The sequence below is a fragment of the Peromyscus maniculatus genome, chromosome 9 (assembly GCF_049852395.1).
Source record: "Peromyscus maniculatus bairdii isolate BWxNUB_F1_BW_parent chromosome 9, HU_Pman_BW_mat_3.1, whole genome shotgun sequence".
Taxonomy (NCBI): Eukaryota; Metazoa; Chordata; class Mammalia; order Rodentia; family Cricetidae; genus Peromyscus; species Peromyscus maniculatus.
In genome coordinates, this window is record NC_134860.1 from 119804468 (window position 1) to 119827957 (window position 23490).

At 45.2% G+C, this 23490-nt stretch overlaps 1 protein-coding gene across 11 annotated transcripts in view; it reads left to right on the forward strand.

Moving 5' to 3' along the window:
* The window catches only part of Clybl (citramalyl-CoA lyase), a 233793-nt gene that overhangs the window by 72709 nt on the left and 137594 nt on the right, over positions 1-23490 (forward strand). For 2 of the 11 annotated variants that reach the window (XM_042285338.2, XM_076545604.1), the window contains exon 1: positions 301-441. The exons of 8 other annotated variants lie outside the window; for them this stretch is intronic. In XM_042285338.2, coding sequence (XP_042141272.1) covers positions 434-441 — 8 coding nt within the window. In that variant the 5' untranslated portion in view covers positions 301-433. Of the gene's footprint in view, positions 1-300; positions 442-19100; positions 19119-23490 lie in introns of those variants that run through there. One more of the 11 variants, XM_076545603.1, reaches the window with a different exon arrangement.

A 23490-nucleotide genomic window follows, 5' to 3' on the forward strand; every position in this document is an offset into this window, starting at 1 on the left:
AAGAGATTTACATAGTGGGTTTGTTACAATCATCTTTTGCATAATTAAAGGAAGAGGAGGTGGTAAGAGCAGGTGTGAAATACTTCTCTCCTGATACTTTAATTTAGGTTAACTCTTTCAAAGCAGAAAGTAAAGGATATTACTGTTAGTATCCATTCACTGACCAGGCATTCATGAACGTCTTACTATGTGCAGACAATTGTCCTATTAGTAAAACATTAACATTTATGCCATTGGTTTTTTTCTTCTTCAAAATATCTTAACTTGTCTGTATTTTTCATATCCTGCTCCTTAGAAAAGAGGAAGGTGGGGCTGGAGAGCGCACTGGCTGCCCTTGCAGAGGATTCCCTCAGCACCCATTCCGGTGGCTACAAATACCTTACAACTCCAGCTCCAGATCTGACACCTTTGGCCTCCAAGTTCACCTGCAGTCATGTGCACGTATGCTTCCCTACATAATATAATCAATAGTAAAAACAACTCTTTAAAATCTTAGGGGGGGTGGGGAAGAGAGGCTTAGTAGTTAAGAGTATTTGGCTATTTTTACAGAGGACCTGGGTTCAGCTGCCCACAACTGGCTCACCAGCTCCAGGGCATCTGATGCCCTCTTCTGGCCTGTACAGGCACTGCATGCACATGGTGTACATAGATATATGCTGGCAAAACACTAATATGCATAAAATAAAATATATTTTTTTAAAGAGCCTTTTGGCTGACATTGTATAGCTAACTAAACTCTCTGGGACACACATTCTAAATGGAGAATTGAACTGTGAGGCCTCTGGAGATGCTTTGTCTCAGCTTCCTCTCCAACACCGTGGGCCCTCACGGTTTGCAGCTGAAGTCTCCCTCACTTGACAGCTCAGGGTTTGTGTTTACCAGTGTTACTCATGCGCCACTGTGCTGGGACGTGTTTTCTTCTCCTGGTGACTCGCTCTTACGGCTCCTCAGATGGTGATCTGAGTAATTGTGCAGGGGCGTGGAAGCACAGACCTATTATATCTGCAAATGACACATCTGTCCAAATGTCGTGTAATGAGCAACCACAGCCCACTTTACACGAACCATATTTCTCCTCTTTCCAAAATGGGAAAGGGGAGGGGAATAGGGAGGGGAGCATTTGGTAGACAGTGGAGAACAAGCATTTCTGTGGATTCCTCCAGCCAGTGTACAGAAAATTCCACAGCTGCCTCTGATATTCAGGTACTTATTATTAAATCCCACTCAAAGAAAATGTTTTCCCACTAGGACGTGGTGTGAGAAACAGCATCCTAAGGCGGTGTGTATTGTTGTCTGGTATGCATACATTAAATAGCACTAAGTGGCCTTGTCATCTTCTCAGGGCAGTTGTTAATATAGCAGTTTAGGATGCTCAGTCTATGTGTTTTACTGTTTGTGCTGAACACTTTTGCATTCATGACTTGGCCTGAACAAGACCGCTGACATTTTCACAGATTTAAAGTTGGCCCACTACCTTTTTCTCTCTGCAAGGAGACTATTTGGAAAGGATCTTGCAATGAATGTAGGGAACAGGTTTCTGCCTCTTCTCCTTCATCTTTGACCCCCTGGAGTCATGCTTCCTTCCTCCTAATTCTCTTGGGGCACTTGGCAAACTCCCCTGCTGCAAATACTGCCGGGACAGCAAAGAGAAAGACAGCATTCTTTGCAAACATTGCCTTCCTCCAGAGTCACAGAATGATACCTGATCTCACCCTTGCCTCTAGAGCAGTGGTTCTCAGAGTTTGATCCTCAGCAGTTCTGTCCATAGGTAGTGTAGGACCCGACTTGGAATCTTCTGGAAATGCAGATTCCTAGGACCCCTCCCCTGGGAGTTGCTACACCAGGAGGGCAGCAAGGACTCTAGGTGATGTTTGCGCTGGCTCCAGAGGGAGGTCTGGCCATTCTGTCTCTTACGCAGACCTTTCCTGAGACATGTTCCTAAAATTCCAGTGTCAAAGCTGTGAATTAGTCAGAAAGTGAATAGCTGGCCTGTTTAGGATAACAGAGTTGTCCTGTAGGATTGAAAAATAAACAACAAGGGCTGGAGAGATGGCTCAGAGGTTAAGAGTACTGGCTGCTCTTCCAGAGGACCCAGGTTCAATTCCCAGCACCCACATGGCAGCTAACAACTGTCTGTAACTCCAGTTCCAGGGGATCAAGCACCCTCACACAGACATACATGTAGGCAAAACACCAATGCACATAAGATAAAAATAAATGACTTTTTAAAAAAAGAAAACAGAATGATATCTAAGTGGACCAACCTTACAAAAGGTAAGTTGAGGTTCAGTGGTAGAACGCTTGTCAGTGTGGGCATTATCTGCAGTTTGAACCTCAGCTCTGTGGTTCATCCATCTATCTATCCATCTATCCATCTATCCATCTATCCATCCATCCATCCATCTATCCATCCATCCTCTATCCATCTATCCTCTATCCATCCATCCTCCATCTATCCACCCATCCATGATAATTTTACACAAGGCTTCAATAATAGTTGAAAGGGGCTGTTCTATAAATCGGCCAAACCTGCCATGCCCAATCTAAAACCTCAGGTTTGTTACCACTTACAGAAAAACATGTTTATTTTATGTCCAGGTAAAACCTTGAATTATCTAATATTCTTCCACCATAGAATGGTCCACCAGGGTAGGTTCAGAGTGTATTCTTAGGGACTATTGCCTCCTGCTTGTGGAAGATCCGTACTCCATATTAGCACAGACACTGGGTGGCTGTCAAGACGTAGGGTCCAGTTGGTGCTCTTAGAATGGACCTTTTGGGTTTCTCCTGCTGGCTGGAAACCTTTGTCCCATTGGCATTCAATGGATCTGGCACACAAGTAGCCCATTGAGGTATGCCACTTTGCTCATGATGTTTTGGTGTGTTTATATGCTCTTTCCTAGTTCGTGAAAGGAAGAAAAGATCATTTGAATTTTTCCACAAAATTTCATGTTTCTTATGGGATTATTTTTGACCAGAGCTATAACATTTTAAGATTTTTGGCCGGGCGGTGGTGGCGCACGCCTTTAATCCCAGCACTTGGGAGGCAGAGGCAGGCGGATCTCTGTGAGTTCGAGGCCAGCCTGGGCTACCAAGTGAGTTCCAGGAAAGGTGCAAAGCTACACAGAGAAACCCTGTCTTGAAAAACCAAAACCAAAACAAAAACAAAAAGATTTTCAGGAGTTAGTCTATACACAAAACCCTTCAGAGAAAGGTGGAGTGACGGAGGATGTATGTTAATAGCATGCTGGCCTAGCACCCACTACACACACATCTGTCTGAGTTCCAGGGGTTTGGGGAAAGAGGAGCAGAAGTTCAAAGTCATCTTGGGCATTGGAGTCCAGCCTGGGCTGCATGTCTCAAAAACAAAACAACAACAGAAAAGAGATAGGCTTGTATTTACTGTCTTAGGAGGCATGAACAACAGGGAGATAATTGATTGGGATCTGGGGTATCTAGGAGTTTTATTTAATTATTTCCTTCTATCCTTGAAGCTTCTGCTAGTTTGAAAATATTTTAAAATGGGAAAAATGAAAACAGATAAGCTGGATTCCCTTTGAATTAATCAAATCTGCTTCTGGAGCAAGTGAGGTTTTACCAGGCTGGGGACTGTCAGACCAAGGCTATCACTGGCTCACTTGTAGAGGACTGCAGTCTTCCTGGCTGGTGGACTCTTGGGAAGACTATTCTGCAAGGGCAGATTGGTTATGTTCCACAGTTTAATGTATTTCTGAAAGTCTACCAGCCTGGAGATGCAGGGAACTAAATGATCCCCTTGGAGATGACAAATAACTAGATAAAATGTTCCCAAGTCCATTTATTCCTCATGCCTCCCACCCATTTATGATGGAGCTATGGGTTAAATGATCGGTGGAAGTGAAGTCCACTGTATTGCATGTTCCTGTTCAGAGGGCTTCACAAAGACCTTCTTTTATGAAGAAAACAGCCAGCCAATAAAATGGTATTAGAGTACATTATATATGTGACCAATCATTTTATAAAATCTGATGTAAGCCTTCAGGCATAATTGGAGTTCTTAGCAAAATACTTTGGTTTTTAATATTTCTATGATCCTCTAAGGGGGACTTAGCAATTACTCTTAAATTTTCAAAGTGGGGCATGGAATTTTAGCAGTGTGACTTCCATTAAAGCCCATGGGAGTCTTGTTGCTAAAAACATCACACGACTCGAGAAAATGTACTCCTTATGAAATTGCTAAGAGTAATGGGTATGGAAGTCTACCTGATGCTGCAGTGTAGTTACAGTCTTTCTATGCATGTTTCAAATTTTATACTTTTATAAAACTCAACAGTTCTGTAAGAATTGAAAAAGGCAAAAAAGCTTATTATGTGTTTTCTGAAAGTAAAGGGCAGAAAAGTATGAAATGGATTTTTAAAATTAAAGGAAAAATTAAAATAATCCTTTAGAAAAACCCAAATGTTTGAAAATATTTATTATTCCCAAATATACATAGTGGCTTCCAGATTTTTAAAGTGTATCTTAAAATCAAGCTTTAAAGAAAGACAGTTAAAGACAGTCTCTCCATGTACAGAGAGATTCTGAGTTTTCATTGACCTCAGTAGAAACGTGTAGATAACTCACAGCAACTTCTGGACAAATCTCCATTCCTTTCGGTCAGAAAAGGAAGTGAATCTTCCCACAGACAAGATGTCAGTTCCCTAAGAAGGCAAGCCCCTTCCACACAGTGCTGGTCCACATCTCTGTGGTGAGGACGTTGTCATGGCTCTCATAGAGTACATGAAGAGGCTCAATCATGTCTGACTCCAGATTTCCTCATCCTTCTACCCTCTGCTACCTATGAGGGTCTGTGTGGGGCTGTAATTCATCCAGAAAAGGGATGGGGGAGACCTTCCTTTCATCACCACAGGGAGGAAGTTCTGAGGTTTTTGTTTTGTTTTTTGAGACAGAGTTTCTCTGTGTAACAGCCCTGGCAGTCCTGGAACTGTCTGTAGCCCAGGCTGGCCTAGAACTCACAGAGATCCGCCTGCATCTGCTTCCCAAGTGCAGGGATTAGAGGCGTGCGCCACCACACCTGGCTAAGGAGTTCCTAAAGAGCTTGAATGGCCTTCAAAGTCTACACAAGCAGAGCTTGTATAAGCAAGCAGCCCAGGTCCAGCTGCCGAACCCAGCTCACGACCTCTGGGCAGTCACCTTAGAGCTGTGTTTCCGTAGTCCTTTGGGGGACACTGACCTTGGCCATAGATCCATGTTTTTATCACATTCAGAGAAAGAGAGAATCTGAGAGACTGAGAAGAAAGGGCTGAGGCTTGAGTTAATGATTGTTGGCTCAGTTTCGGTGGTGGTGTGGTGTTTTTACACATTCACCCACTAAGCAGTGTTGACTCATTTTTGTTTATTAACTCTTAGGTCCTACCTAAGTGGTTCTCAATCTTCCTAATGCTGCATCCCTTTAATACAGCTCTTCATGTTGTGGTGACCGCCAACCACTAAATTATTTCATTGCTACTTCATAACTATACTTTTGCTACTGTTATGAATCATAATGTAAATATCCGATATGCAGTCTATCTGATATGGGACTCCCAGAGGGGGTCGGGACCCACAGGTTGAGAATCACTGTCCGAGGCACATCTGTAGACAGCTTTCTCCTGAAACCATTAGTAACATCCCGGAGTGGATGTCAGGGTACGGGTTTATTTTGTTTTATCTTTAAATGAACAAACACGCAAAGACTTTTAAAAAGGGACTTAGATCACTTAAGAACACGGGCTGCTCTTTTCAGGACCTGGATTCAGTTCCCAGCACCCACATTCCAGTTCCAGGGGATCTGTCACCGTGATGAGCATCAGAGAGGCCGTGACTTACACAAACACATGCAGGCAAACATCTGTACACAAATTAAAATTTAAATTAAAAAATCACTTATGATTTAACTTTTTTAAATTATTTAAAAATTTTTGTGTATTATAATCTTAAAAATAAAAACAAAATACAACTTTTATTTGTGTATGGGTGTTTTGCATATGTGTATCTGTACCCCTCTTGTGTACCTAGTGCTGGGGGGAGCCAGAAAACAGCCTTGGGTCCTCTAAAATGGGAGTTAAATATGGCCATGAGCTGCCACGTGGGTGCTGGGAACAGAACCTGGGTCCTTTGAGAGCAGCAAGTACTGTTGACTGTTGAGCCATCTCTCTGGTCCCCAGGATAAGTTTTTAAAGCATGGATGAACATTCCATAGAACCACTTTTTCCACCTACATAGCACCAAATGAGTAGCACCAGTTGGGAATGAGCTCCTGCCAATTGACTCCCAGCTGGGTCAGAATGACCGAAGTAAGGGAATCTCAGAAGGGCCTGGGAGAGCATCAGGGAGCAATCGGGAGGGAAACTGTTGTTCCCGTAGAGCTTAGTGACCTCAATAATGAGGGGCCAAGAATAGTTCTTTTTGAACAGTAACTCCTTAACTTGCCAGCCCTAAAAGCTCCAAAGGGTCAGTGGTGGAGAGCCCGGGGCTACACCTGCCTTGCATAGATTAGGGCCCTGCCGCAGCTGTTGGCATTTGCAAGACTAAGGTGTAGCTGAAGAGGCGGTGGCACTCAGCAGGGGGCCAGCGTCCTCCGTCTCCTGAGCTGGCATCGAGGATTAAGATGGCCTTTGCAAGCCAGGCGCAGAAATTGCAAGATGAGGCAGGTAACGATTTCCTGAGTTTTATGTGTCAGACCTTTGGAGGGGAGCGGGGACCTTCCACAGGTCTGTCCTGAATTAGCTGTTCTTTTTACAATCAGCTCTATGGTGGAACAGCTGCCAGAACTGGCCAGCGCCGGCCAGCACATCCATGGGCCAAGAGTAACTTTGGCACACAAACCTGAGAGCTTTAGAATGTATGGGATGGTCCCTGATAAAGACAAAGGGGATGAATGCTCTTTGAAACTCACAGTTAGTCGGCATCAGTCTGTGGGTCCGACACACTTCTTCCTGTGATGTGCATTCATTCCCTTCGCAGAAAATAACAATTAGGATAATTCTTGTGTGTTCTCTACAGGAAGTGGTATACTGCTTGTGAATGGTGGTCTAAATGAGGGAACCATTAAAGAGGTTTTAATAGACTTTTCAACCGAAAGACATAAGGGACTCTAGTTGTGTAGCCTTAATTGAGAAATATTTTTGCCGTGTGAGGAGGCTTAATCAAGTTTTCATTACGTACCTGGTCAGGGACCAGGCTGAATGTTTTCTTGAAGCAATTGGGTAAAACATGCAATGAAGACTTGCTGGTTCTGTGGGAACGCGGATGGCGTGTTTCTCATCTCTCCTGCGGGCGCCCGAGGATCCGATACCTGGTTTACTGTGTTGGGTTGAATGCGTCTGTTCTCATTTCTAATGAACTTTACCACCAGACTGCTTGATCATGACTAAGCCCGGGAACAATGCAAATGGAATTGCCCCCTGATGGGGAGGAATGGGCCCAGATGGCCCTTAAAAGGTGATAATTAGGAAATATAGCATATCTGAGTAGCTAGAAGGAGAGACGCTTGTTAAAGACAGTCAATCTGTTTGAAGCGACGGTCTTTCCCTTAATTATACGCATTTTCATTTAGAGTTGCTTTAAAGTAAAAATTTCCCAGGAAAAATGATCAGTTCCTAGAACCTAGAAACTATGTCTCATACTATTTCACATGATTTTGAACAATTGTTTCTTCTCTTCATTCTTTTTTTGGTTGTTGTTTCCCAGATCCATATAGCAGACTTGCTGAGTGTGTTTCAAGACGCTGTTTAGGTTATTTTAACTCTTATGCTGAAACAGTAGGGGAGTGATTAAAAGTGAGAAAAATATTGGTATATATTTGTAAACTGAATTTTTAAAATTAAGATGGTCACAGGGTATTACAGTCTGTGATTTCATATACTCTGTAAGCTTGCCTTAAATGTACTGCCTTCTTGGCAGCCTAACACGCTGACACTTTTCTAATATGTCATTAAAATTATTTTGCATATGACAAGTTGGACTTGGTGGATTATATTTTTATCTGAATTAGCATATTTGCATTTGCTAATGATACCACTCACTTGGCTTTTCTTTAGATTCTTTTTTTCTAGTATACAAACTTGGCATTGCTTTAAGAAAAGCAAGTGAACTGGGAAGGAAAAAGTGGTGGCCTGAAGAGGGAGGAGAGATGCACATCCCGCTTCAGCTAGGTCCTGTGAGGCAGTTTGTAAAGTCAGAAAGGCAAAGATCCTTGAAGGGCCGTGCCACACTCTTCCGGGCGTTTTGGCGGTCGCGTTTTTGGAGGGTGAGCCACCTTTCCAGAATTGTTCAACACCATCGTTCACGCAGACAGAAGGACAGACAGCTGGGTGAGACCCACCCTTCCTAGGTCTCAGGCCAGGTGACCTGCCCTTTCTAGGTCTGCCACTCAGCTTGAAGGGACTCTCAATAAAGTCAGCCTCACCCTGAGCATCCCCACTCCCACCTTTAGAAAATACACTGTGGCTGTAATGCGGGTTCCAGGAAGGGTGCTTGGGGCTGAATCCAAATTTATAGAGGCACCCACCACACCAGAGTCTCCTAAAGCATCTTGTTACCGATGGATCTAGATTGTTCTGAGCCTGGACTTGCAACCATTCTGAGTCCTGCCCTCCTTCACTTAGCTTCCAGAGGGTGTGGGAGACAACTCAGGGTGACCATGGGTACACTGCTTGCAGGACAGTTTGGATATTTCCTGGAAATTATTAACAGGTTGTCCTAAAGCTGGATTTAATCCAGCTCAAATTTCTCATGTGATCAGTGAAAAACAAAAAGTACCTAGCTCAGACATGCTCAGGGGAAGACAAAATCAGAAAGCAAGTGGAAGATCAACACTGATCTGCTGTTTAGTTCCACGATTCACAGTAAGACATGGTTTAAATCCCACTTGCCCAACGGTATCAGCAAGCCAGAGTGAGATTTTTAAAGATCGATTCAACGATTGCAGCTTTTGGATAACTGAGGCAAGACCTTGCTCCATGTTTAGAGTTAGATTTCTGTCCTTCACAGAGCAAGCCCCCAAGAGCAGCCTCAGCCTTCTCAGCTGCTTTTTAGAAGAGTGTTTGGACTACCGGAACCACCAGCTTGCCTCTGGTGAAGGCAGGGAATCCTTGAATGTTGCAACAACATCTGAGATTTTGTTTAACAGGGAAATGTAAAGAACATAGCTGAAATAGCCCAGGAGGAGGATGGTGATTAACGCTGCATTCTTTTTAGACTGTTTTATTAATTAGCTCTCCGGACTCAAAAAGCTTACATCCTCTGAGCAGTAAATTGCATTCCATTTGAAAGCTCTGTGGAGGGAATTTGCATGTGGCCTAAATGCTATCCACATTGTTGTGTTAAGTAGCATTTTATCTCTCGGGTTTGTCTCCAGCCTCCTCCTCCTCCAACCCCAGTGAAAAGTTTTGCCCTCATCTCTTATTATGCAACGGGAGCTTGCCTGCATTTTGCTCCTTTGACGCCATCTTTTTTATTGTTAAATCCACTGCCTGACAGTACCAGGCAAGCACCTTGGTATTCTGATTACCTAAGGGACCAGAATTCTCTTTGCTGTTTATTTACAGCAGTGGTTCTCAACCTGTGGGTCGCTACCCTTTTGGGGGGGCAGTTGAACAACTCTTTCACAGGGTCGCCTAAGAAATCATAAAACACAGACATTTACATTACTGTTCATAACAGTAGCAAAATTACAGTTATGAAGCAACAACGAAAATATTTTTATGGTTGGGGGTCACCACAACATGAGAAATGTATTAAAGGGTTGAAGCATTAGTAAGAGTGAGGCCATTGAGTCACAGGGCATGTTTCAGCTTCTGGCCTTGCTTAAGAGCTGATTAAAGGGAACATTTTTTAAAAGTTTTAAATTGTCTCTCTCCTTCCTTTTTTTCTCTCCCTCCCTCCTCCCCTGCTCTCTCTTTTTCCTTGTTGCTGTGCCCCTGCCCTTTCCTCGGTGAGCAGTGTTCCCACCTCTAGCATGCGATCTTTCTGTGCAGTGTTTTAGAACTCATCCTAACGTCACACAGCCTGTGACAGGTCAGAGCAGTGACTAACCCACCACCACTTGGTGGGTGCAGTGTCCCGTTCCAGAGGCCAGGGACTTGAGAATGCTCTAGAATTGCCTAACTACTCTTCCGGGATGTTGAGACAGGCAGTCTTGTCATTTAATTTGGATCCCCTGGTGCAACTATTTTTGAAAGAATTCTTGTCAAACTTGCATATGGAAATCTGCTGTTTAATGGAGTGGGTGCCTTTCCAACCCCACTCTGCAGTTCACACAGGATCTCTTCTATGTTAAAAAAAAAAAATCATTAATCACATAGTTCTGTCATTTTCCCTTTCCGTTTTGGCAAGGAGAAAAGTTATTTGAATAACAAACAAACAAACGAAAACCAATTCGGGCAAGTAGCTGTCAGCCTCCTCCTTGAACAAAAGCTGCTCTATGGTGTTTTGTTTGGTTAGGGGCAGCAGGGTGCTAGAGACACCATGCTGAAAAGCGTGGGTTAATAGGCACTTTCAGAGCTGCTATCTCTCCTGATTAACTCTCTGATCACTTGCTTTGAGTGGCTGACCTGCTCTTGCTGGCCCCTCCAGAATTCCAACATGGTAGCCTCCTCTAGCGACTCTCTCCGTAGACACATGGCTGAGAGTCAGGGGTGTCTGTGAGCACTTGAGTTTCAAGGCATCACATCTTGTTTGTGTGACCTAAGGCATAATTTATTCATGTTTTAAGACAGGGTCTCACTATGGAGCCCTAGCTAGCCTGGAAGTCACTGTGCAGACCAGGCTGGCCTCTAACGTCTGCATCCTCTTACCTCTGCCTCTCCGGTGACATGAATAAAGGTGGACATGGACACGGACACGGACAGGATTGACAGATTGATAGCTCTTTCTCGATTCCGTTTCTTGATGCATATTTAAGTTGCCCTAGAGCTGTGATGAGTAAACTGCATAGACCAATTTTCAGTCACAAACTGATCCTTCTATAGAAATTCTAATATTTTTGTGGGGGCCTGGTCAGAATGGTTTTCCCATTATGTCTCTAGGTGATTCTTTTTTTTTTTTTTTTTTTTTTTTAAATAAAAAGTGTATACATGTTTTGCATGCATGTATGGATGTGTGCCACATGTCCATGGAAGGCAGAAGAAGAACTGGAGTTACAGGTGGTTGTGAGCTACCATGTGGATGCTGGGAATTGAGCTCAGGTCCTCTGCAAGAGCAACCGGTGTTCTGAACCATTGAACTAACTTTTCAGCTCCTCTGTAGTGATTATTCAAAGATGCCTTAGCACTCCATTCAAAAATAATTTTGTGTGGGGCTGGAGAGATGGTTCAGTGGTTGAGCACACCGGCTACTCTTGCAGAGGACCCAGGTTTGGTTCCCAGCACTCATATGGCAGCTCACAACTCTCTGTATCTATAGTCCCAGAGGATCCAACACCCTTTTCTGGTTTCCCTGGGGCCCTGCATTCATGTGTTGCACAAATATAATGCAGGCAAAATACTCATACACATGAAAATAATAAAGTTAAATTAAAAAATAATTTAGTTGAATGAAATAGTGAAGGAAGGAGGTCAGCTTCCCTTAGGCAGCAGGAGCACAGCTCAGGGTGGGTGACCACTCCTCTGACCGGATGAGTTGTCTGTTACACTGTGATGTGGGTGATGGAGGTTTTTGTTTCTTTTCCTGGAGCCAGCACTTGGTGGCCGGGGAAGGAAGTCCCAATTTGCTTTTAAGGAACCTACAGTCTAATGATTACTCCTCATGATCATTAGATCTCCCCTCTGATTGGACTAGGGGAGCATACTTAGGGAGTGCAGACTTCTAATTGGCTTGGCCTGTGATGTTCCCAATAAGCAATTACCTCATCTCCATCCACTTTCTACAAGGCCCTTCAGACTGTCGGGCCCAGGAACAGGGCAGTGTCCCTCCTTCGCATCCCCCCTCACGCCAGGAAGTTCTTTCTCATGTTCCCTTAATTAATCTATGTTCAGTCAGCGCACTCCTTGGCCATGTTTCCCTATTCTTGGGTATGTGACAATTGAATCCAAAGCCACAGGCTTGTGGCAGCTCTGGTGGCCATCCATCTTCTAGCACCTGAGCTCCCCTGGTGAAATTCACCACGAACCAAGAAAGGATCTGTCACTCAAAAACCCAGCTTCACATGGCTCTAAAGATAGTCCTCCTATGATGCTGTGTTAGATTACGCTATATGGAATTGCCATCCTTTGTTCAATTTTAACTTAAAAACATTTTGACATTTGCATACTTGTGTTTGTTTCGATGTAACCTTGCCACTACCTGGAACTGCAGCAGTGAAAGGGAGAATTAGACTGTAGGTTCCGTAAAAGGAAATGGGGACTTCTGTCCCCAGCCATCTGGTGAGTCCTTTCTGTGCGCTGGCTCCAGGAAAAGAGACAAAAATATCCACCCCCTATATTACACTGTAACAGACATACACATGCAGGGTTGAAACATTGTAGTATAGGGCAGGATCTTGGTAGTCCAGGCTTGTGGACAGCTCCTCTGTCTATACCCCTGGAGGGCCAGCATTAAAGAGACCCCCACTGCATCCAGCTTTGTGCTGTGTGCTGATGTCGGCAGCCTTGCTTCTTAAGTCATGGTTACTCCAACCTAAGTTACTGTAGCACTTGGAGTAACAGCTTTATTGAGGTATGGTTTAAAAACCATAAATTTAAGGTTACAAGGATACAGTTGAGTGGTTTTTAGTGTACTCACAGAGTTGCGAAATGATCATTCTTCTAATTCTAGAACATTTTCCTTTCTCCCAAAATCTCCTTGCCTTGGTATTCATTCTCCATGTCCTGTCTTCCCTTCTCCAACAACTGCCAATGTCTGTCCTTCCTTCCTTCCTTCCTTCCTTCCTTCCTTCCTTCCTTCCTTCCTTCCTTCCTTCCTTCCTTCTTTCCCCCTCTCTCCCTCCCTCCCTTCCTCCCTTCCTCCCTCCCTCCCTTCCATCCTTTTCTCTCTCTCTTTTTTTAAAAGCTTTATTCATGGCCTGGAGAGATGGCTCAAAGGTTAAGAACACTGGCTGTTGTTCATCCCAAGGTTCTGAGTTCAATTCCCAGCAACCACATGGTGGCTCACAAACATCTGTAATGTGATCTGGTGCCCTCTTCTGGTGTGTAGGCAGAATACTATATATATAATAAATAAATAAATCTTTTTTTTAAAAAAAGCTTTATTCTACTTTAAATTATGTGTGTGTCAGTGTCGGTATGGGGGATATGTGCACGTAAGTGCCGGTGCCTGTGGAAGCCCTCAGACAGGAGGTCAGATCCCTTTGAGCTGGGCAGACAGGTATTTGTGAGCTGCTCCATGTGGATGCTGGGAACCAAACTTGGGTCCTCTGCAAGAACAGTACAAACTTAAACTGCTAGTTTATTTTCTGAATCACTAGTTTGATATATTCTGGGCATTTCATGCAGTTGGTATACAATTGTGGCCTTTTAGGTCTGGCTTCTTCCACTTAGCATAAAGTCTTTGTGCACGTGTGTGTGTGTGTGTGTGTGTGTGTGTGTGCGCGCATGTGCGTGTGCCTGTGTGTATACATGGATGCACATACCTGTATATGTATAAAGGCCAGAGAAGGACATGAGGAGATGCTATCATTCTCTACCTCATCCTTTTGAGTTCAGTCTCTTACTGAACATAGAGCTAGGCTAATGGTCAGCAAGGCCCAGCAATCCTCCTGCCTCTGTCTCCCCACAGTTTTCAAGTGTCAGGCATGTGTGTAGCCACACACATCTTTTCACATGGGTGCTGGGGTCCAGACTTAGAACTCAGGTCTCCTGCTTCTTATCAAGGGCCCTTACCCACTGACCCACCTCTCCACCTTCACTTACTACCGTCTCTGAAAGGATACTCGGGTCCTTTCTCTTTTGGCCACCATGAGTATGACTGCTTTGAACACTTAGATGCTGCATTTTTGTTGATACTGCATCTTCTCTTCTCTTGGTAGGAGGAGGGGTTACAGGTCACATGGTCACTGTGTCGTTAACATTCTGAGGGCTGAGGGGCTGGATGTGCCCACATTATGAAAGTACTCATGAGACAGCTCCTCTCTCCTTGTCCATCTTTGTGTCGTTCACAGTCCAGCCCCCACCAGGGTCCTCAGGAAATTCCGGGGGGTAGAAATGACCTGCACACTGTCTTCTTAGCCCTTGAATCACCAGCACATGTACATATATTCGTTCATGTTTTCTCTTTCCTCTGTAACAGACGACAGCTTATGGGCTCATGGAGAGAGACGCTCTAGCCTCCATCCTGTCCATCAAGGCTCCCAGCTGGGGCTCTGCTTAGCCGCTCGGCCTTCACCAGGATCCTGGCCCGTTGCCTCTGCAGTGGTTCTCCCACCTGCTCCAGTTTATCCAGATCCGCTCCTTATTTTAAGCAGAGGCAGGATGGAGGGAAACCCTAGCGTCTGGTTTGCAGTCTCTGTTTGCAGGGATTTGGGCATGGAGATTTGGAAACATCTAGCCAGGCTTTGACTTGTCGACATCGTAGAGGAGGTTTAAGGAAGATTATCTTAAGACTCTCAGAAGGCAGGACCAGCGTCTTTCTGATTTATTTTAGTCCTTTTCTGTAGGAGCCTGTCATTTTAACCTGTGTCTCAGGTTGGATTTAACAGCTAAAGCCAGCCTCTACTGAACTGGCCACCTTTGATGTTACAGTACTGAGGAGGGGAGGGGCAGACGGGACAAAAGTCGTAATTGCCCGAATTTACAATAGGTTCCCTTCAGCAGCCAGCACAAAAGAAATGTTCATGCAATAAACTGTAACTGGAAGGAACCTAAGCTGGGTTTATGGCTGTGTGAGCGCCATCAGGACAGCAGCCCTCCTTCCTCAGGAGCATCTCAATGGCTGTGCTAGAATGGAGCGCATAGGACATCATGGCCACACGGTCCTCCCTCCAGCATATGTCCCCTCGCCCCCTCCACAAACCCACACAGGAGTTCTGACAAGCCAGGCAAGGAAACATGGGACACAGAGGGCTGGACCTAAAAGCACACGTGAGTCAGCTGTAAACATGCGTGTGTAAGCATGCGTGTGTAAGCGTGCGTGTGGCACGACTGTAGCTAAAGTGTTGGTTGTCCTGCTAGCCTGCTTTGGGCACTGCTGCGGACACAGCAGGGGAGCACAGTGCATCTGTGTTTGGCCAGAGAGTGGAAGGGCAAAGCTGGCACAAAGCTGGACACCCACCTCTCCACCAGCCCTTGCTCCGAGTGGCTGTCTTAACACCTGGGCTCCAGCCAGCCGCGTGCCTTCCCCTGGGTTGGGGTGTCTGTTGTTAATTAGCCGAGGAGCACAATCTGGGAGGTGCTTTCCGAGATCTTGGTGCCTCACTCGGTGCTGGGAGGGGCAACAGTAATAAACACATGTCTTAGGAGTGGATCTCTTGCACCGCGGGCCCCTCCCCTACCTGAGCAGCTCTGGCTCAGGCCTCAGGCTTAGATATTGGTTGGAGGTAAAATTAAAAGCAAATGCAGTAGTGGTGGATCACACCCCAACCTCAGCACTCAGGCTGGGGCAGGGGGATCACGGGGTTTGAAGCCAGCCTGGGCTACATAGTGAGCTCCTGGCTGCTCCGGGCTACAATAGCAGCAGACCACCCCAGGACTGGAGCAGTGGCTCGGTGGTTAAGAGTGCCTACTGCTCTCCTATAGTGAAGGGGTTAAACTCTCCCACCCTCACAACTGAGTTTAGGTTTCACGTCTCTGAGAAAGACAAAACAGGTGTCTACCCCACAAAGGGTCATTTATCCACAAGGCCCTTGCATTCAGGGACGAGGCCTGAGCCAGCCTCACAAGGTCTCAAGGACAAATCAGCAGCCCCTTCTGAGTCTAAACTTGCCCAAGCTTGTGCAGATGTGATAAGATGATAAGACTAAACCTCAGCCAATTAAAAGTATACTAATATAACTGCTGCTTGTTTAACCAATCGTATCTGAGATGACCTAACTGTGCCTGAAACTCCTCTTGGCTATGCTTGAAAGGAGCCTGCACGCTCCTCTCAGGGTTATCACCAGGGGACAGGTGAATGACGTCACGTGCTGGAGGCTGGTATAATAGACACTCTTTCTCTTACGTACTGTTTGAGTTTGGGGTCATCCTCTCTCTCTCTCTCTCTCTCTCTCTCTCTCTCTCTCTCTCACACACACACACACACACACACACACACACACACGCGCGCGCGCGCGCGCGCACACACACGAAAGTTTGTGGGTGTCATGGCATACCTGTGCAAGTCAGAGGACAGCTTGTGGGACTTGCCACTGTGTCGTCCTGGGGACTGAATTCAGGTTTTCTGGCTTGGTAATGAGCGTCTTTGTACTGATCCACCTAAGTGGCCGCCTTCTGCTAAGTTCTGTTGGCTTCTTTATTATTTTTGAGTCTTAATTGATGTTGAGAGTGTGTGTGACATTAGAAGACGTGTGTGAACAGGGTTGGAACCAGCAGTCGCTGAAGTGGCCACCTAGCCCTCTGGTTTCCGGTTTCTCAGGTGGATGTGGTTAGTCTGAGATGGGTGGGTGTAAGGCTGACAATGGGGATAGCTCTTGGTTTGGTTTGGTTAATTTTGGCACAGGATCTCACGTCGCCCACACCGGCCTTGTACTTGCCATACAGAGGAAGATGACTTTGAACTTATGATCTTGTTGCCTCCAAACCCCAAGTGTATGTGCTGCTGGGGTTCAAACCCAAGACTTTATGCATGCCGAGCACACATACCAACTGAACCTTAGCCATCTTGCTAGAATTACTGTTGTTTGTAATAACCTGTTTAATATTACCTGAAAATGCCATTAGCTTTTGATTTCCTCTTATCTGTTCCTGTCCTCTTTGCTGCTGGGGGCCCTGTTTCAGACAGCGGGTCAGCAGGGCATGGGATCAGCAGGAATATAAGGCACCTGCCTTTGTTTGTATGGTAACTAATGGAGAATTTAATGGAGGGCTACAGGGATGACTCAGGAAGTACAGTGCATGCCATGCAAATATGAGGGCGTGAATTTGGATCCTCAGTATCCACCTAAAAGCCAGGACCCCCCCCCCCCCCACACACACACACGGCCTAAAGCTAGATGTCAGGAAACGTCACAGGGCACATGATGCACAAATCCTTACAGTATATATTCTGTCACATGGTCCTGAGCATTTGAAGGCATGTTTGTCCTCTGGTATCTTAAAAATCACCAGGTTAGATGGCCTATGTTGATTGCCTTGATAGAATTGCCAGTTGAGGGATTGGTGACATTTCTGGGGCCTCATCAGAGTCACATTCGAGTGAGAGGTAGTTATGCGAAGTCGTAGGTTAAATGCTTTGGGAATAGAATGTCATTTGACATGACAGAATGAACCCTCGGAGGCCCATAGTTCCTCAGGGACACGCTCTCGCTTACAGTTCCCATGTTCAGTAATGTTATTAACTGAGGCAAAAGGGGCATTCGGTGACAAGGGAAATCTATTTTTCCTTTTTTCTTTTTGCCAACATTTTAATCCTAATCATAAAATTTATTATGTGTGGCTTTGTAGGCATGTGTAACTGAAAAGTCCTGGAAGATGACGAAAGTAAAAATTAGAGCGTGGTGTTTCTCTTCCCAGGTGTTATTTAAAGCATTGTACAAATTGTCAGAAAGATTAATTGTTGCTTGCAGCTAAACAGATGATAAATTTTAAAATTATATTATTACTGTGTGTCGGCATAAAAGCTCTGGGTCCCAAGTGTATCACCTTCTTCTGTTGCTGTTGACAAGGTTCACATTTCACAGCACACTGCCAGAAGGTGTTGACATGCATTCAGTTTACTGATTAAATGTTTTAAAAACGTGCCACTCAGAAACTCACCCTGATGTTCTATCAAAGAGTCGTTTTTAGAAGTAAGTTTCCCCCCTCGTCGTCATAGACATGGAAGAAATTTTAAGTACTACGGTTTGTAAAACAGGCTTCATGTTACTCCATCTTTCTGTTCTAAGTCGCAGTCACTGGAAAGGAAACAGGCCCCGCATTCTCCTTCGTCTCTTCCCTTCCCTTCCACAAAACAGCAACAAGATGGTGTAAAAATATCTCTGAAGAAGGTGATAAACACTGGCTTGTAAACACCTTGGTTAGGCATGGGACCCAAGATAAAGGGAGGTGGTGACTGGCCTGGGGTTTCAAAGATGACACAGCTCTCGTGCCTCAAGTCTAGAAAACTCCGTGGGCCTCTCACACTGGAATGTTTAAAGACACTCATGGTTGTGGCTTGCAAAATTTTGTGGATGAAGCAGGGGCTCAGTAGCACAAGCCTGTAACCCTAGCTTTTGGAAGGTCGAGGGAGGAGGGTCAAGGCCTGCTTGGGCTACAGGGTGAATTCAAGGTCAGGCTAGATAACTTAGTGAGACCCTTTCTCAAGATAAAAAGGAGGTCAGAAGTGGTATTAAGTATGTGTGGACTCTTCGTGTACTGTCCCTCTCAGGACACAGAAGGAAAGAAATTTAAAAGAAATGATCACTGTCCAGGAGGTTGCCAATAGCTCTCAACAACAGTACCGTAGTGGCTGTTCATGGGACACTTGCTGCGCCAGACCATTGCACAGAGAGAGTCTCATTTCATTCTAGCAACAGAGCGGCAGCAATAGGCACAGATGCCTGCCCAAGGTCACGATGCTGCTTTTATTGGGGGGGCTGCCATGTACGTTTTCCCTTCCTGTGCTTCCCGCGCTCTCATCTTCGATCATCTTTATTGCATTACCTGGCACCTCTTAGCATGATGTCACATGTTCTCCTCACCTATGACTCAGTGTTTTCATGTATTGCTATCATAGGAAAATGCTTCCTTATTATACAGGTTCTTATAATTATCTAGGAGATAAATTCAAAGGATGTGTGTGTGTGTGTGTGTGTGTGTGTGTGTGTGTGTGTGTGTGTGTGTGTGTGTGTTACCTGTGTGTCGATGCACTTCCCTGAGTGGTTACCTGGTCAGAGGTTTACATGAGGATTAGTCCCTTCCCCCACCATATATATATAATGATTTTAATTTTATTTTATGTGCATTGGTGTTTTACCTGCATGTGTATCTGTCAGATCCCCTGGAAGTGAAGTCACAGTTGTGAGCTGCCATGTAGGTACCTGGGATTGAACCCAGATCCTCTGGAATCGCAGTCAGTGCTCTTAACTACTGAGTCATCTCTCCTCAGTCCCCATCCCCACCCCTGCCTGTCTTTGCCCACGCCACCCCCAGCACTGGAGCCAAAGAGATGCCCAGCTATGCGTCACCTTTTATGTGAGTGCTCAGGCCTTCGAGTCTGCACAGTGACTGGCATCTCTCTGGACTCCTATTCATACACCTTTTTGTTGCTATTGTTGTTTTTGAGACAAGTTTTCTCTGTGTACCTCGCTTTATAGCCAGGCTGGCCTCAAACTCACAGAGATCCACCTGCCTCTGCCTCTGGAGTACTGGGATTAACAGTGTGAGCCATTATGTCTGGCTATTTACCCACCTTTTATGCAAAGCATTTTTTTCTTTTTGTTGGGCAGCTAGAAAACTCTCGACTTTTATTAAACAAAGCAAAACATAAGAGCAACAACAGATCTTTACACCTGCGATAAGCGTCAGTTTATAAAGCAGAACTCAAGCCCACAGATGTGTGCCCGAGTGGCACCTGCAGTTGTCAAGGGCTTCTGGAGAAGGTGGCCACTGTGCACAGGTGGCCAGCACCTGTGGAGGCTGTTTGTGTCCCTTCCACTTGTGTAAATTCTACAGCCTCAGAGAAAGTAGCCGCTTCTTTGTGTTGTTAATGACTTTCCCATCTTTTCTCTGAATATGGGTTGTCAATCATTTCCTCAAGCCTAGAGATGTGTTTTTTCACTTGTCTGACCCATAGGGAAGGGTTGCTTGTTTGTTTGTAATATTGCTTTGATAGCTTCCTTGTCTTGTTGGAAGTCTGGTGACTAAGTTGTGAGGACATTCACTGAATATTTAAAATCTTGCTCTGACTTGTGAAACAGCTCGTTGGTTTCCTAGAAACCTGATCATGATGGTCTATGGATCTGAATATTGCTTGCAGCAATCACATCCATTTATTAACATTTGCATTCCCTTTGTTGGTAGGTTATGCAGTCATAATGTCACCTGTGAACAGGGAAAGCCAGGGATGTGTTCAATGAGGATTTTCTATACTCCAGGAGCTCAATAAGGTCCAAATTCTGAAAGGCCAGTTTCATGTCCTGGATTAAAACTCAAGCTCACAGCAACATCTTTTGTTTAAATTGATGAAATTAACTTAAAAGGGAGAACATTTTCTTGCCCCATAATATTAAGCCTTTGTGGTTGACATGCTTTTTTCTCTTTTAAAAAGATTTCTTACACTGGGCATGGTGTTGCATGGCTTTGATTCTGGCACTTGGAAGGCAGAGGCAGGCGGATCTCAGTGAGTTCCAGGACAGCCAGGGCTACACAGAGAAACCCTGTCTTGAAAAGCAACAACAAAAACCAAAAAAGATTTTATCTTATAATTATTATTATTATAAATAATTTGTTTATTTTTACTTTATGTGCATTGGCATTTTGCCTGCATGCATTCCTGTGTGAGGGTGTCAGGTCCCATGGAACTGGAGTTACAGACAGCTATGAACCGCCATATGGGTGCTGGGTATTGAAGCAGGGTCCTCTGGAAGAACAGTCAGTGTTCTTAACTGTTGAGCCATCTCTCCAGCCCCCATATTATTATTATTATTATTATTATTATTGGTTATTATTATTATTGCTGTCGGGTCCTGGAGCTGGAGTTACAGGTGGTTATGAGCTACCTGATGTGTGTACTGGGATCCAAAAAGTGTTCATAACCACTGAGCCATCTCTTCAGCCCCAGACATGTTTCTTTCTATAACAATGGTTCTCAGCCTTACTAATGCTGCGGCCCTTTAATACAGTTCCTCATGTTGTGGTGACCCCCAACCATAAAATTATTTTGTTGCTACTTCATAGCATAGCTGTAATTTTGCTACTGTTATGAATCAAATGTAAATATCTGATATGTAAGTATCTAATATGTAACCTCTGTGAAAGGGTTGTTCAACCCCCAAGGGGTCACAGTGCACAGGTTGAGAGCCACTCTGTGTGGGCACAGGTCTACCCTTGTAGGGACCTAACACAGTCCTCAGTCCTGCTTGCTGGGAAAGCTGAGGCGACCTATGTCACTAAGTCATTTCAGGACCTCAGCTACCACACGCAGTGGACTAAGCATACACTTGTTTGTTATGTTTATAACATTGACAACATTATGTGTGAGCAAGTACCTCAGACTAGCTGCTTCTGCTGGTCCAGGCGCATACTGAAAGGAATGAAAAGCAGGGACTCGAATGCCCCAAGACCATAGGGATGCAATGCACATAGCCCAGCAGTAGATGTAGCCCAACTGTCCATTAAATGGATAATCATCATATGGCAAAAACAGTGAAATATGGTTCCACCTCTAAAAGGGATGGAATTCTGCTACCTGCTACAATATGGTTGATGTTGAATGAATTATGCTGAGTGACACCATGGGGGAAGAATGCATGACTCTGCTTACATAAGGTATCTAGAGTAGACAAATTTATAGTAGGGGAGATCAGAATGGTGATTTCTGGGGAAGGAGAGAATGTAGGGGGGTGTCATGGTTCACTTCAGTTTTCCACTCAGCACACCTGGAGAGAGGAACCTTCAGCTGTGGGGTTACTGCCATTGCACTGGCCTGTGGGCATGTCTGTGGGGCATTTCCTAATCAATGGAGGAAGGGCAGCCCACCGTGGGCAGAACCATCCCTAGGCTGGTGGTCCTTGGCTGCTGACTTCTGAGGCTGAGAGGAGTCAGTAAGCAGCAGTCCACCTCAGCTTTTTCTTCACACTTCTGATTGGCTTCATTGGTGGTGGGCTGTAAGCTGTAACCTGAAATAAACCCTTTCCTCCTTGATTTGCTGTTGGTCATGTGTTTATCACAGCAACAGACATGAAAATGGGGACAGAAAGTCCGAATTCCACAGGAGAGAGAGTGGTCATTGCCCAGTGAAAGAACAAAGACACAAAACCATAGACTCAAAAGTAGCTCCAACAGAACCTGATGCATATTGAACTGCAGCTGGGAAAAAAAAAAAGCAATGATATAATTAAGAGCAGGCCTCTAGAAAAGCTATAACATGGCCTCAAATCAAATATAGCACAAAAAGGGAAAATAAGTTATGACAAACTTTTTTAAAAGTTGGTTTCTTGCCTTCCACTTGCCTGCAAAAACCCATTCAGGGAATGTTCTGTCCTGTGTCTCTTCCTGTGGGCCTTTATGGCTAAAAAAAAAAGTTTCTCTTCTCTTCTGGATTGCCTCTCTTATTCTCAGGGAGATTTATCTTTCTTTGAAAAACCACAGGGCGCGGTCTGGGGCTTAGAGGCAGAGCACTTGCCCAGCAGATGCAGAGGCCCTGAGTGTCGTCCAGGGCTGCAGACTAGAAAGGACTGCAGCCCTTATAAGCTGTTAGCTCCTAGAGAATACTCACCCCTCATAACCTTAAGTCAGAGTTCATTTTGTGTTGGTTCTTTCATTTTAAAAGGAACTGTGTGTGAGCAGCCTTAAGGGCTGAAGTTGTGTGCAGCTAAGGGCCCTGAGGAGAAGAGAGCTTTGCCACTGGTTCAGAAGCTGAATTCGCCTACCTGTTTGTCAGTTTTCTTCTAAGGAGCCGGAAGACTGGATGGCCTTCCCCCACCCCTCCAGAGGCTCAGAGCCACGCAGCAGGGTTGCATTCTGGACTGGGCAGTCACGGGCAGCACCGAGCATTTGTTCTTCCTGGGCCTTCTGCTGCTTTCTCTGCCCCAGTGGAGCCGGGAAATAATAAAGCTGTTATTATTTATACTGTATGGTAGTTTTGTCAGGGGTCTTTGTCATTGAAACTTTGGAAGACAAAGTAAAGGCATGAGGGAGTTTGCGAGTTTTCATCTAGTCGGGAGGAGGAACAGTGGGGAGGCGTTTCCAGGAATGTCACTTGCCCAGCTCTCCCCCTTCTCCCCAGTCCCTTCTTTCTTTGACTCTAATGTCCTTTCGGATGTTTTATGTGACCTCTGACCTCCCCACTCGAGTCCTTTGCCTTCCTCCAGCCTTGCCAGCCTCCCGGGGTGCCCTCCACAGTGGAACTAGCCAGGTCCCCCAGTAAGTTTCACTCATGATGGCGGATATATGAAATTCATCATCTGTGGTCAGTGCTGGAGGCCTGCCCCACCACTGGGCCTCATCCTCTTTGTTTGGAGACAGGGTCTGATGTCCTCCAGGCTGGCCTGGGGGCAGCTGAACACCATCATGAATGGTTCCTTCCCCTTCCCCATCCGAAATGCTTTGATTACAGGTGTAAACTGCCATGCCAGTGAGCATGTGTGCGCGGAGCATGTGGGAGGTCGGAGTACAGCCTGAGGAGTGGGTTTTCTCCTTCTGTCATGTGGGTTCTAGGGAGTTCAGATTGTCAAGCTTGGTA